General features: G+C 34.3%; 1 protein-coding gene and 1 long non-coding RNA gene across 3 annotated transcripts in view; one reads left to right on the top strand and one right to left on the bottom strand.

The window, feature by feature from the left end:
- Nucleotides 1-3,081: 3,081 nt before the first annotated feature.
- Nucleotides 3,082-7,323, top strand: LOC121096691. Its single transcript, XR_005830656.1, has 2 exons — nucleotides 3,082-3,499; nucleotides 4,178-7,323. It is a non-coding gene; the product is annotated as an uncharacterized LOC121096691 (long non-coding RNA).
- A 918-nt stretch (nucleotides 7,324-8,241) lies between these two features.
- Nucleotides 8,242-15,838, bottom strand: part of RASA2 (RAS p21 protein activator 2) — a 48,985-nt gene continuing 41,388 nt past the window's right edge. For both annotated transcript variants that reach the window (XM_040613049.1, XM_040613050.1), the window contains exons 16-24: nucleotides 14,929-15,015; nucleotides 14,770-14,847; nucleotides 14,250-14,323; nucleotides 12,992-13,098; nucleotides 12,655-12,737; nucleotides 11,564-11,772; nucleotides 10,256-10,359; nucleotides 9,470-9,659; nucleotides 8,242-8,297 (exon numbers count right to left, since the gene is read on the bottom strand). In XM_040613049.1, the coding sequence (XP_040468983.1) occupies nucleotides 8,267-8,297; nucleotides 9,470-9,659; nucleotides 10,256-10,359; nucleotides 11,564-11,772; nucleotides 12,655-12,737; nucleotides 12,992-13,098; nucleotides 14,250-14,323; nucleotides 14,770-14,847; nucleotides 14,929-15,015 (963 nt within the window). In that variant the 3' untranslated portion in view covers nucleotides 8,242-8,266. The remainder of the gene's footprint in view (nucleotides 8,298-9,469; nucleotides 9,660-10,255; nucleotides 10,360-11,563; nucleotides 11,773-12,654; nucleotides 12,738-12,991; nucleotides 13,099-14,249; nucleotides 14,324-14,769; nucleotides 14,848-14,928; nucleotides 15,016-15,838) is intronic.

The following is a 15,838-nucleotide window of genomic DNA, read 5'->3' as shown; positions in this document are numbered from 1 at the left end:
ATAGTAAGGATGTAGTGTAATTCATCAAGGATTGACTCTGGATTCTGATTGCCTTCATGTCAAATAATATGCATTCAAAGCTCCAAGTATTTGACACCCAACTTACACCATTGCCATCAGAGTTTTCTTTTCACACTCCTAATCCCATTTCAAATAAATATACAGATTCATCTTCACCTTATAAAAACATCTTCATTCTCTATGTACCTTTTCAGACTCTGAAAATTGCACAGACAGTGGTTTGGAAGCATGTGCAATGCCTTTCATAGATTTCCACAAATCTTTTGAAAAAGGAGGTATCTGGAAATGACCTGACTTTTGTTCTTTTTTTCCTTTCTTCCTTCCTCTTACAATTTAAGAGATTTTTGTTGTTTTTTCCACAGCTTGCTTACTCTGAAACAGAATAGAATATTATTTTTACTAATAACAGAACTGTTATGGAAATGTCAATTTTATGATAATGCAAAGAACAGTTATGTAAGTACATGTGTATCTTGGCCAGCTAATGCACGTGCAGGATTGTATTACCACACTTAACTGTTTGTTCTGTCAATAGACTTGAGTCTTAAGTACTGTGTCAATTCATCTGCCAAAGAAAAGAATTAAAGTATAGTTCTGTGCCAAAACTATACCTTAAACTCTACATATACCTCTCTGCCGTTTTACCAATATGAATATGCGAAACAGGGATATTAATGGACAGGGCTACTAATACCATCGTGGTTATAGCAGAGACCTTGGCAAGGGCAGACAGTGGAGCTGCAATAAAGGAAGACAGCCCAGGAAATTAGCACTGTATCAGCACACTAGCTATCCCCTGTGACAAAACTACTCTAGTAGTTCTTAAGGTTTTACTGAAGCTGCCTGATGCAATTGCCAAAACAGAAAATAGACTTCAGTGTTACTATATACAGTTTCTGTTAAAGAAAAGCATGAAGCAGGCATCCAGAAACCAAAAGAGAAACCAAAATATGAATTTGGGAAACAATTGCATTTGTGGAATAAATTGCATACCACTTTTACACTGAGAGGATGCCACTGGAAGGGAGACTGGAAGGGGAGGTGGGGAATCACATAAATATATTGCTACCCAGAGTAGCAAATGCAGTTTAACTAAATGTACATCCCTACCATTTTCCCTATGTTGCCACATCGATATGTGATTTGGCATGAACTTGAAACTCCAGAAGTGAGTTCAAAGTCAGAAAAGTACCAGTAATTCAGATTCTTAAATGCATCGTGCATTAAGCGAAACAAATGGACCTCATGACACCTAATACATAGAAGGGAAATCCTTAAAGAGGCTTTAGAAAAAAACCCCACTATTGATCACTTTTGCATGGAAACCTCTCTGCTTTAATGGGCAAGCCCTGTCTCACAAGAGAGTAAGTAGGTCCTGACTGCCGAGATGCTACAAGTCCCCTTGGGACTTCTTCATTCCTCATACAACACCCCAGCTTACACACCATTCCTTCTGAAGCACAGGTTTAAAGCCAGTGACACAAAAACCCCAGACTACTTTATCAAATTCTATACTAGGTTCTTGCTTGCCAGTTGTTCTACCCTGGAGTAAATCTCAGCTATTACTATTGTCCCTGGACAGTGTGGATTTTCAAGTCAGAAGCTTGTCTCATATTCCATTTATTAATTTTTTAAAAATTAACTGTGAAGACAAAATTACGCATATTTTAACTGAGATTAGCTGTCTAAGAATGAAACTGCATTCTGAACTGAAAACCGAAACCCAAGTTACATTGTTTTGTTGTTATGAGGCAGCATACCCCCCCCCCCTTTTGAAATATTGACACTTCCTATAGATCCATGAGGTAGTGCAGTTTGTCTTAATATTTTTGACATCCCACCAATAAATACCTGGATTCTGCCTAGTATCATGATAGACCCCATAAGCCACTGTTAGCAAATTCTGCCCTCCAATCCAAAAAAGACCCCCACGACAATCCCCACAAAAACCCCAAATGCCCCCACACCAGCAAAAGATGCCACACAGAAACTTGCCTTATGGAAACTCCCTTTATCACATGTCTAAATCACTGGAAGGTATTGCATGTGTGAAACTTATCCTCTCATCATTCACACTTGCAGACATTATATCCTGTGTACCATATCACTCAACACATTTTTTGACTTTGACCCACCTTCCTACTTTTAGATTTTGGCTAAGGCAGTACCAGAATATACACATATATAATTTGAATACATACACAAATAATTAAAAAAGCCAAAAAACAAAGCCACGTGAATGTCGTACCATAACAGAATGGTCTGACAGGGGAATATTCTTGACAGGAATCTGAATCAACTGCTCAGGAAGAAGCTAGAATGATTTTGGCTGTTACAGAAATCATTGTATGTTTTGTGTTTAAAAAAATTACATCTTTTATGGAACTCTTCCAGCAGTACTGGAACTCATCCTTGATTTTTTTCATTTGTACAGCTTGATACTTTATTTAATATCTCACATCTAGGACTAGGATTATTTCTGTTGTTTCAATTTTAAGATACTTGTAAAATCAATTAGGTAATCTGTAACACGTTTGGTCTAATTTATACTAGGGTAAATTAGCAAGATTAGGAGAAAAGGTGAGAGATGGAAAGGTACAGGACTAAATACAATTTGTGAGGTAAATTATAAGCTATACTGCATCATTATCAGATTGAGAAAAGGCTTGCACGATCCTCTCAGCTCACACTGTCACCCTCTGGAGCATGATTCTACATGATTAAAATGACCAAATATTAGACAGTGCATTTTGCCTGCATCTGGCACCACTTAAATACTTCTTAGTTACAGAAACTACAGGGGGAGTGCTCCTTTCTCTTGGACTTCTTAAAATTTGCATTGCTATACAATACATAGCACCTTGACATCCCCCAGCATGGAAAAAAAAAAAAAGTCTGAATTGTATATACTTGCCCTTTTTTCATTAAGTACTTTAAAGGTCTATGGATGAAAGATGCAAGATAAATTTCAGGTCTAAGCATTACTGTAGATAACTTTTTTTTTTTTTTGGGGGGGGGGAGTTTCCCTCTTACTACTTCTATCTCTGTCACCTCCTTTTTGCCATCTGATGAAGGCTTGTTTCTATATCACCTAGTAACAATGTCATGATGTCCAGGAAAAGCAAAGGCTGAGCAGACTAGGCTGAGCAGGCGGTGTTAAACCCTGTGGAGCTCCCACCCCTAAGCTTCTTAGCCAGCTACCAAAGTAACCCTTCAGGAGGCACAGTTCCTGCATGCTGATTGAGGAGGAAAACACTGTGTGAACACAAGCCTGGCTGGCTTTGAAGCCTTCTGTTGTTTTATATATATACACACACACACACACATACATCCCTCAAGACATCATCTTCTCTTTGTGCTCCCTGACACAGTGGAGTTTGTCACTGAAACACCAACCTGGAGTACAGCCTGGGCTATCTTGCATTTTCTGAGAAACCAGAGCCGAAATCTTCTGGAATCACTATTTCAGAGGCATCAGGTAAGAGTTTTTTATCTGTAAGTCTTGAATTCAAGCCATACAGTAGGTTTACTTTAGCTGTTCTATGATTCTTTCAGCTTTTTTCCCTGTGTAGGAAGAATGACCAAAAATACAGGATAAAAATGGGGAACAACATCACAACCCCTTAAAGCAAACTAAGTTGTCTGATTGGATTTTTAAAAAAAAAATAAATCACACAACAGATGTTTCTAAAATGAGAATATTATATCATTTTTTTTGTTAAACTGTTAACTAGACTTTATATAAAACTGCCACAGCATTGGCAAAAGCAGTTATACCAAAAAAAATATGACCTCAGTTAAAAAGGCTTGGTCATACAACTTTATGGAACATTGTATTAAGTAAGATTTATATATGCATCAGTTTTGTTATTTTCCATAAAAATTTATTAATGTAAAGAATATTTTAGAAGCAACTCAGCTTCTAAAGGTTGTCTAATCACTTTATTTAAAAAAAAAAAAATCTTAACAAACACTGCAGCCACTGGTTTTTTTAAAACCTTATTCTGATTGTAGAGCAACTGATTATCAAATTTTTGTCCCTGATTTAGTGACTTTTAAAACTTCAATATTTTAAGTAATTTAGCTAAATTACAGTCATATTCCTGATCTGTATAGCTCTACTCTCAAACTCTGCATTTTTTTCTTTTCCAAACAGCTGCCTATATTGTTCCTGAGATTCAGCAAAGTATTCCAGCAGCAGTCTCGTCACAACTGAACACTGTAACACTGATACAGTATCCTTACCGCTGTTAAAAGGATTTCTAGTTTATTTAAACTGCATAAATCATACAAACCTTGGTTACACATGCTTCTGTAACTACTTGTAAGAACCAAAAGTAAATTGCATGTATTTGTGTATTCTACTGAATGTTGCTCTTATTTGTTAGTGTGAGCTGTTGCTTATTGGCCTCATTTTTATTCCACGTGCACGCTCTTTTAAAAACAATACTGAAACTGGCCTTGCCACATCTGAGTAAATGTGGCAAACTTTGTACTTTGAAATACATACAAATGAACAGAAATTAAAGATAATGCCTTGTAAACACTTAGTTTTCCATATATTATTGATTATTTTTATTGTATATATAGTCTATAGTTAAGACAATATAAAAATAAGTATATATGCTCACCTATATATACATGCAGTAAGTATGCATTTTCTTGCCAGTTACCTGCCTGTATGAGGGGGGACAATGATGTAGGGAACTGTGTGAGAAACCAGCAGTTTCTCTGCATCTCACTGATTTTCAAGGAATCCAGAGTCCTAGGAAGAACCTTCTAGCTACCGAGGCCTTATGCACCTATGATTGCTAGCCTAGTCCAGAACTTGAAAGTGTCATCAGCACAGAAGATACAGATCTTAAATGGGTATGCCCTTTTCATGGTTTAGAGAAAACTCATCTTAATGGAACAGTTAGATAAAGTAGCATATTAGCAGTGAAAAGAATAATCACTCCGCCGTAATCATCACAGAATCGTTAAAGAAAATATCTAATGTCTACAGAAAAAATTCCTCCTATACTTCGCATTTCACCTTGAACTTCCTCTGCTTTCTGCAAATGTATGTAGTGACCACTCAGACTGGGCCTTAATACAGCTTACCTCTGAAATAATCAGAATTAATTCCATAATGGCTGTAAGGCTGCACTGGAACTCCTAACAGGAGCCTCCATACCAGCAATTAAGGACAACAGGACAGCTCTCTGTACAAGGAAACAAAAATCTCAAGAGATTAAAAACACATTTGTAAAAAAGCATCTTACAAAAAAGGCCCATAAGCACTGGCCCATAAACTCTCCCACTAAATCAAGGAGAGCAAGTAGCAAAAAAAGTGACCAGATTACATAAAAAGCAAGATTGAGAAAAGTAAAGACTTTTTCTTTTTTCTAGGTAATATATTTTAAATAGATCTGACAAATCACACAGTTGATACTGGTACACAGGATAGGTAATGAAAGACAAATCACTAAGCAAGAAAAAGATTAGTCACACAATACTAACATAGTATTAGATATACTTCAATACATCAGACTAGTTGTTGCAAACATTTTAAAAAAAGTCAAATTACTAAAGCTTCTATGCACACTGTTTTGCTAGATGATTAACTATCACTTCTCTCTCCAAACACCAATCTTAGTTAGAATGCAACAATGCTGTAGGTGGCCACACGAGATCACTCAACTTAATTTTGGGGCTTTCTCCTGTCAACTAGATTTATCTCTTTATACCCAACTCCTGTACGTCAACCCCTACATTCAGTCTTCAGATAAATGCTACCATTTAAAAAAAGCCAGGCCTCACAACACAGCGAATCTCAAGTTTGTTGTAATTTATTTGTGAGTTATTCTCAAGCAATGTTACAAAACATTTTAATGTCTTGATAAGAAAATAAAATTTAAATAAAAATACATTCAACAATACATCATCATAATACAAATCAAAACTAATGATAATTTACAATCCTAACAGAACTAATTACTGAATAACATCATCTTTCTAGACTAATCAAAATGAAGGCAACTTTTATTTATTAATTATCCTACTTGTACCTAATTAAATTCTAGAACATCTACTGCATTTTAAAACATTATAAAATGAAAAATCAAATCTCAATGGTCACAGATATTCAATGGCCTTTGTTTTTTTCCTAGATATTCCAGTACCAAAGCAAAAAAGTGCATATTTTTAAAAAAATGTTGCAAGAGTATACAATTTTTTTTTTATAAATTTGACTTTGAAAACAACAGAAAAATGGCTCCAAGGAACAGACACTTCGCCACAAGGTTAATCCATATACAGCAAAACCTAACTTTGACACTCAACCACATTCAACTTGGTTTAATGGCAGCTTTTTATTAATGGCTATTTATCAGACCCAGTTTACCTTGGCAAAACATATTTTTTGGCATTACCATAGTCCCTCCCCCACCCCCAACTTCAACTGTTGGCAAAAAGAAGTCCCTCAGAATACATCAAATGTGTAAAAAAGGAAAAGGCAAAAATGGTTGAGGTGATTCAATGATTGTGACATTGCAGATACTAGTATGGAATCCCAAATATTCTGAAATTGTTTGTCTGCTATTAAAACCAAATAATTATTCTAACATGTTACATTCACTCCAATAGAGATTTCAGTCCTGTCTTGCCAACTTGCTTCTGTTACAAAAAGCCTCCCTACAACAGTATAGTAAGTATATAGTAATTTAAACAGCTTACAGCTTCAAGCATTGTGGATTTCTATTCTATTTGTAAGTTACATTCCTAATTAGTTTGGCCAAATCATGATTGTAAAAAACCAAAACAAACAAAACCCACCAGAACCAAAAAAAACCCGCACCCACAAAAAGCATCCAACAAAACAACGAAGACCCCACAGCAAATGCTTCAAAAATAAAAGTACCACATAAAGTTATTATTAAAAATAGTATTCCAAGGAGTACCATTGTATTTAATACTGATGAAGCAAAGTTGCCACAGTAATACCTTTGCTTCTTCCTGGTTATATACATTATGTTCTTTCAGCATAAACTTAACTTCTCAGATGAAGTGAGCAAAAATTAATCTTACTGAAGTCAAGAATGCCAGTTTAAAATTGTGTTAAGTGGCAAATACGAATCCATATAACTAAACATATAAAAATATTCACTGAAGCATTGCTTAAAGACAAAACAATGTTGATCATTCAACTGATCATAACAAGCAGATACTACAAAGTATCTAAAAATAATCTGGGATAGTCCAGATATCTAAAGTGCTTTGAGTGATTATAATAGAGATTATTTATTAGATTTGTAGTCAAAAGGTGAGCTGGACCTAGGTTTCTTTTTTTTTTTTATAAAAAAAGAAAAAAATCATACATGGGATGATGTATATTAATCAGTACTTAACCACAATCTGTTCACATTTAAATTTTTCTATCTGTAGGCAAACTTATTTAAAAAGAATGTTGCTACCCTGCATTTCTTTTTAGATTAAGAAAAAATATGTACCTTAAAAAATCCTAAAGAAAATAGATAGTGGTCTAATGTCACTCCATATATTACTCACCCCAAATGTAAACAAGAGGTACAACATAAGTTCCCTGATCTCTTCTTTAGTACTTAAAAACATAACTAACACTGGTATCTCCTGTCCAAATTAATTGCAGCATACTGCACAATTTCATAAGACTTCAGCTGTAGATAAATCAAGTCCTGACAACACCTAACACAAGGAAAAAAAAAAAAAGTCAAATTAATTGAGTGTGAAGCTTCAGATCTTTTCCATGTCATAGTATCTTGGGATTGCTATTTCAAGATCTGTATCAGCAGGGCAGGCACTCATAGTAAACTCATGCAAGTTTGCAGTGTATGTACTGAGAGATGTAATCCAACCAACAAATGCTGTGTGGATTTTCTTCCATTAAAAAGCTTATTTGTTTACAAAGTTCTTTCCAATAAGACAACAATGGCAAAACAACATTTAGATTTATTCACACCTGCTACTTCAAGAACCTTGTACTTCCAAGTTCTTTAGCAAAACGAGAATAAACCTTAAGACCAGATTTCCAAGTCTGTATTTTTCTATTAAATATTAAATAGATTGTCAACACAACTAGCATTTATGTTCATTCTTAAATACTTTGTAAAAATGCATATAACTAATTTTTAAAAAAACAATAAACATCCAGAAACAACATAGAAACCCAAAACATCCAGAACATTTCCAGTTTCTTTTTTCATCCAAGTGTGCCAGTTTGTTTGGGTTAGGAAACTTTTCCAACAATTGGATTTTCTCTGGAAAAAATAAAATATTGTATGTAAATATTTAAGGTTCACATTTGCTTTCTAGTTCTCATCACACAATTTTAATTTACTATGCAAACCTATTTTTTGCATAAGGACCCGAAACTTTAAAAATTCTTTTATTTTCCATTCTGCTAGTAACCTTGCAGTATAGATAATGTATTTTACACACTGTACTTCAAATTTTTTGGGACTACTGTCAAGAAACATACTTAAGAATGCAAACATTTAATTGCATAAGGAAATAGCAAGATACATACAAAATAGAAGATTACACATATTCAGAGTACTTCCCCCTTCAGCTAGGTGTCACTAGTCTGTAACTCGCATTAAAAATTAAATTTAGGCTAAATTGTGCAGGTCATTTTGGGATGGGCCTAAAGAAAGATGTTTAACTAAGCAAAAAAATCTAAATGTTTACTACACATAACAAATAGATTTGTCTATATTTCAAATGCTAACTAGAAGATCACCCATTTAATTTCTCCTGCATAAATCTTGCCATTTGCCAATTTGAGTTAAACACTAGACTAGGCAAACCAAATCAGGGTTTGATATTTTTTTTTTTTTCTGATCTATCAAGCCTTATTTATGCTAAGAAATCAGAAAACTTGCTAGTGGTGTTCCATAGGTATCAGCCAGTATTGAAAAGAACTAAGAATCTGCTCTGGAACAACAACGTACTCCAAGGAACAGGCTTTAACTTCACCGGAAAAGTATTTATCATTGAGTATGCAAGTGAATTACAAACAGTAAATACACTGCATGAAAGACGTTTCTGCGGTGTTTTATCCGGCATGATATTTGAATTACTTCTCAACTGAAATTTGAGATTTTGAAAAAAATTAGAAGGCAGACAGGCAGGGATAAATTTTGTGTGCACATTAGAAGTTAAGTTGCAAGGAAACGACAGTCATTGCACCCACTTATGGGAATCTCAACAGGAACACAGATGAATCCCACACCAGAGGAACTTGTATCTTCTAACTACTGGTAAAAGGCTTCATTATTACAAACAATGTACGTTGTTTTCTCCATGTCTTTGTGTTGTGTAAATCCACCTTTAGCTTAATGATCTTCACCTCAAGAAGCCTGGCCTTTTTCTGTGACTTATGTTTTAAAAATACACATTTATGTATGACAAAAGTACGTAAGATACTTACTCACTACCATATTTAGCACTAGATGATCTCTTCTTTCGGTACTTTTCATGCGATTCATTCAGCTTTTCTACTATATCTATTATCTGTTTCAGTGTATGAAAAGTTGCTACAGAATCTTCAATTGTGAAGTTAGAATAATCATCTGGTTCTTTCCGTGGACCTTGATACACTGCTATACTTCCGCAAGCCTCTACAAAAATTATCACAATTATCCCAATTAGAATTTCAATAATTAACAAACAGATCTAACTCTTAAGTAAATGATGAACCTGAAATTTTGGAATGTGAAGTTACTGTAGGTTATCATAACATGGGTTAACACAAAAGCAGGAGACAGTATCAGCTACGTGTATTTACAGTTCTGTGACTTATTCTCTGGAGGCTGTGTTCAGCATCTTGAGCATCCAGCCCTCTCCAGTTCACATGAACAGAAGATCAGTGCTTTCTTGCAACTCAACCATATTCAACAGAATCCACTCCATCCATACTCAGGAAAAGGACAACGACAGAAGAGCAACTGGCTACAGTTACTGTCTTTGTGTAGACTACTAAAGATAAATCATATATGCAAATTTAATTAGAAAAATGTGCATGCCTGATGTCTGCTGTAAAAAATTAAGTGAAGAATGTTTGATACCAGAGCACCAGAATGACAAAAATATATTCTGTGTCTCTATTCTCTATTATTTTCAGATTACTTGCCAAGACACCAAACTGATGTTATGGGCCTAAAGGATTAAAGCTGAAGAGTATCAAATAATAATGCAGAAGAATTATATTGAGTACCTTCCAACTTCTGTAGTTTAGACATGTTGATAGTGAAAAGTGAGTAAATTCTTTCTGTCTCTCTGTCTCCATCAATCTCAATTTGAGTATCAGCAGGAACGCCTCTAGAAGGTGAAAAAAGAGATGGTAGTCAATGTGAGTCATTCCTGAAAGGTTTGAAAACAAGTAAAAACTGATTCTGTTGCAGTGTACTTAGCAGCTTTTTAATGTCTATCATTCACAGACAGCTTCACAATTGCTACACAAAACAGCATCCATTGCAAGTGTTCTAAAGAAACAGGTATATACAGCTTTGAGGGCAGCGAGCACAGCAATACTAAATAGCGCTTTTCCCAATGGAATTTATTATTCAGTATGTCCAGAGAAGAAATATTTCAAAAATATCAAAGTAAGGTTAATTTTTATTAAATGACAGTTAAATACTTAGTTTAAAATCTACTATATTTGAAAGGTAACCAGAACAGAAGGAGAAGATATACTCCTAAACCAGAACAGTTAAAAAAAATCAGAAAAACAAAACCAAAAGTTATTTAGTGATGGGAATCTTTTGAACTGTTGAGAAACCTAACATAAGAATAAACTGAGCAACATGGAAGAAGTATATGTATTTTCAGAAAGTTATCTTGTAGGACTTATAATGAACTTTAGAGGAGTGAGATCTTTAGGCTGTAATTTACACAGCCTATCTAGAACAGGTTTAATTTATTTTTAAAAAAATCAGAGCACTTGTTTTCAGAAATCAGCAGCTTAAAGAAAGGCATTAATGCATTACAAAAAGTTACTAATTTTCCTGACATATCTATAAAACTCAAATGATTTGTCATAATCTACATCCAAGATTATTTAGCTGATTTTCTTAGTACACTTTTAAAAGATGTGAGGCTAAAATAAAAACAGCAACTGTATAAAACAAAGCAGTGTAATTAAGGAAAGAGACCAACTTCCAGGCTGAGCCCTCTGCAGCAAGGTATTTCAATTATTTCATATAAATGACCTAGGCATGTCATATTTCTCCATTCAGCGCAGCAAATGAATAAACTTAAGCTATTAAATCTACTGTTCTGCCTGGAAAGAAATCAACCGTTCAGTATTTCCAGTTTACATGCTGAATCTGTTACCTTCTGCCTGACAAACAGATTTAGTAAAATCCAATACTTTGGGCCTTATTAGTAAGTCCTGTTTTTAGTAGCTTAACTTGCTAATGTTAAAAGACAAGAAAAGCCTTGCCTTTGATTTTCAAGTTCTATAGGGAATCATACATTATTTGTCCTACAAAACATATATATTTTCATTTGAGAAGCAACTTACGCGGTGCAACGAGCACAGCCCACAGTGCTCTCTGTTGTAGCCTTGCAGCAAAGCCAGTTTCCATTCAGAAAAGCAGAAGGATGGTAAAAACTAAGCCTCTTCTGGTTGCATCTTGTTACCCGGCAAAGAGCTTCTATCCACTCACTAGCTTCTACACAGTTATTTGCTTGGATGTAGAGCGGTTTTTCTCCATGTAGTACTTGAAACATCTGTAGAAGGAACACAACATTATTCTGTTTAGTTAAAAATTCCAGTTATTGAGCAACTTTGAATATGTCAAAATAGATTTCAAAGTTCAGGCGATTCAACAAAGCCAAATTAGGAGAAAGGAAGACTTCTGAAGCCTATTCACCTCTTTCATTTTACTAGACAGCCCTATTTAGGAGGAAAAAAATCCCAGAAAACAAAAACAACTCCCTTGTTCCACCTACACCATTTCCTCATCCAAAATAGAATCCTTTAAGAAATAGAACATGATGCATTTTCTGTTCTCTTCATTCACATATCTTTAACTGTTGACCTCAGACTTTATCCTTCATACCCTGAAAGTAACAGAAGATTCCCAGAAGACTCCCTTTAGCCATCGTCAGCCTAAGTAACAGCTGTATTTTTATCACTGCCTCAGAATTCTGCATTAAAAAACAACAGAAACACTGATGTGCTACCAGTCCAGAATGAGGCTGTAAGCAGACAACTGTCTCAGCTGATTAAGGTATTGTAGGAAGTTCTCATCAAGAGGATTAAATCTAAGTTTGATAATATTACATTTCTAGTAGAGTATAATGTAATACATACTTCCAATACCTTACATAAAAGTGCTTTGTAATAAGGTCACAGTAGTAATTTGGAAATGGGGTCGGGGCAGAAGTCATATCCTCAGTCAGAAAAGTTGGTGCAGGCATCAAAATCTCCAGGTTAAGTTCCATGTTCAGACTACTTGAAAATACTGTATACAGCTTTTTATTCCTGATCCAAAGAAGATTTTTTGCTGAAGTGTTTAGTAATAGGGTTACAGTAACTCTATAAGCTAATTATAATGCTTTATTTAAATAACACATCAAGAATTACATATAAACTATCATTTGACTCACATTTTTCTTGTTGAAGGAGCTCTCATCAAGTTTCTCAACTGCAAGGATGTTTTTGATTGGAATAGTGAAAATTGGTTCTTTATCTAAAAAAATTGTGAACAGATGCGTGAATTGATTTTTAAGAAATTGTTTTATCACCTCATTGCACTGGTACTGTAGGTTAAGTTCTCAAAATGTGCATTTTTTTTATTGAGAAAATACATGAATCAGAAGTGTTTTGTAATCAGGGCAAAGGTAACTGAAACATATATACTTCAGTATATATGCATTTTAAAAAGTGCAAATCAGATGCAAATACTGAGAAAATAAAATTAACTGTAAAATAAATAAACTCTACCTTGCTGTTTGTGGTAGGTGAATTCTCTACTTGTTAAACAGAACCACCGCTTCTTGAAATTCTTTTTACCAATCCGAGTCCTTCCCTGAGCTCTTTTATACATTTCTCTGTAAAGACAAAATCAAATAACAGTACAACCATTAGTTTTCTGAAGAGCTTCCAAACCCATTTATTGAGATAGCACATTATTCATCATGCAGCAACATAAAAACCTACTTTGTTGTAGATTACAAAAAAAATAATCTACTAGTTGTTCAAAATAGATCCTCAGGATTTCCTCCCAATATGCTGATCATGTAGAGTGTTCCATAAACAAGAAAGGAGTTTGAAAAGTATACAATCTAGACTCTTGTTTGTGGCAGTAAATTTGGAGTGAGTACATACGTACTCAGACCTACAACTCCAAAATTTCCCTAAAGGGAGTAAGGTGCATCCAACTACAAGATTCTCTCCTCCCTGCTACTTTCTATATGTGAATGTACTTGGCCTCATCTGGATCATAAACTGAACATAAATGAAATCACGTTGAACATGACTCAATACAAGCGTAGATAAAAGTGTACTGAATACAGTTTCTAAGTGTTGATCCACTACAGTTGCCTCCTCCATTTCTGTTCTGTTCAGTATTTTAACAAGAGGTACGTTTCCTCCTTGTTTGAAATTGGATGCTTGTTTCACAGAATTATCTTTATTTGCTATGAACCTGCTCAGATAAACACAAGTATTTTTCCCCCCATACATATTGTTTGAATTAATTCATCAGGTACTCTTGATCAACATAAAACAACAGTTCATTTCTTAAAGTGATTTTCACCTCTATTTTTGTAAAAGCATTTTATTATTTACTGTTAAGTATTCCAATTCCAGGGTAATTTGCTTCTAGTTGAAAGGCAGAAGATTTAGCTGGCTGGGCTTCAACAGCATGCAAGGGAATTCTAGATTGAATTAATATATTCTTTTTTAAACACACTTTCAGAATTCTGAATAAACCATCACAGAGCACACACTGAATTGTAACAGAAATGGAGGCAGGCTTTAATAAGTTTTAAGCTGCTTTTAATTATCTTTTCCAAAGTACTTCAATGAGTTACAAAACTTTACAGCTGCTGGTTTAAACTAATTCTGCAAACTAACAAAGCTTTATCACAAGTTACAGATACCATAATTTCTACAGTATGACTAACATTTTACTGAGCATTAACGAGAAAACAGTGAAGACTGTTCTGTTTTGGACAACACAGATTCAAGATGTATTTACCCTTCTTTCAGATGTACTGGCTCACTCAGACCACTGGGCTCTTTGCTTTCAGTAGATGAAACATCATCTAGGAACTTAGGGGAAAATACACAGGGAATATATACCATTCAGAAACACGGAACAATCAAAACCTATTTTGAAAATATACATGTATAGTTTTTCCTGGAACAGAACAATTACTTTATGCAACAGATGAAATTAAAATATATTGGAAGGACCTGGAACACTGTAGCAAGGTATATCCATAAGCCACAGAAGATTTCTTTAATTAGTTCTGAAATTGCAGATTTAATGAAGTCTGTTTCAAAAAAGTTATTTTTTAAAAAATACAGATTAGCTTAGTCCACTATGTATAACTTGTGTAGATTTTTTGTGAATATTTTTTTAAAAACACCTCAAGTGGACTACCATTTTTGGTTTTCTCTCTAGTAGAAAACTGAGCAACAACACAACCGTCTAATAATTAAGACTGATCAAATACACCAACCATAAAAGAAAAAATAATCTAGTTGAAACGTACCTTTTTAACAGATTCAGTAAATTTTTCTTCTTGAAATGTTTTGAAAAACTCACACATAAACGTCTCCTTGAAACTTGACTGCAAGAAAAGGTATATTAAAATAAACAAACTTTCAAAGAATGTTATCTATGAAATGAGTAAGAATTTTAGTAGCCTTACAAGTTTGCTTTTGGTCAAACTTCCCCAACTCCCCAAAGTCTGGATGGCTTTTGATATAAGAGTTAATGTTCTAGAAGTCTGTGCATCCTAAAATAAAGAAAAAAATTCAGAGGTTACTTCCTCCACGCACACACATTTTTAATTAAAACTTTGATTTAAAAATTAAAGTGTCACAAAAATCACAATGTAGCAATAAATCTGACATTTTCATTCCTTTTCTTCTTCATGTGAAGATAAGAAATGTATATGCAGTTTTGTCCTCTATCTTTACTTGTGCTTTGTAAATATATTTTATAAGCTATTGCATAGTGTTTAGTATTTTACTCACTACCACTCAAATTTCGTACTAGTACTTAGAAAAATACTTTACCTGTAAATCATCTCAAACTCCTCAAATCCTGAGATTAGTACTACACATCTAATGCTTTTGCACTATTCAAAACTTAACACTTACCACTATGTACTACTGCTGGACAAACAGTAGACATTTTCATAATACAAACTGAACTTAAAACTTGGTCTTTAAGGTTTTTTCCTGATTTGTTTGCTACGTCACTGGTTGCATTGTACACAGTTATAAATACAGCCACAGAGAGGGGCCTTGCTGTTCCCGTTGAAACGTTTAACCCTCAAGTGATAAAATCCTGTAATCTTTTCACTGGACAAACTGGATAAGGTAAAAGGAATTAATCTGAGTAAGTACATTTGTTTCTTTTGAAAGCACAACAAATATTAAGTAGATTAAATAAGCTAACAAAGATACACTTCTGGAGCAGAAGATTACATACAAATGTTACGTGAAAATATTACAGGGTTTTTTTCTTCATATCCCTGTCTTTAAAGTTTGGGTTTTGTAATGAATATCTACTTGGCAATTTGAGAACAGAACATTAGGCAACCCACTGCAACT

This window comes from Falco naumanni, chromosome 13, assembly GCF_017639655.2.
Source record: "Falco naumanni isolate bFalNau1 chromosome 13, bFalNau1.pat, whole genome shotgun sequence".
NCBI lineage: Eukaryota > Metazoa > Chordata > Aves > Falconiformes > Falconidae > Falco > Falco naumanni.
Note: the sequence above shows the minus strand (reverse complement) of the source record. Positions and strands in the feature narration are given on the sequence as shown.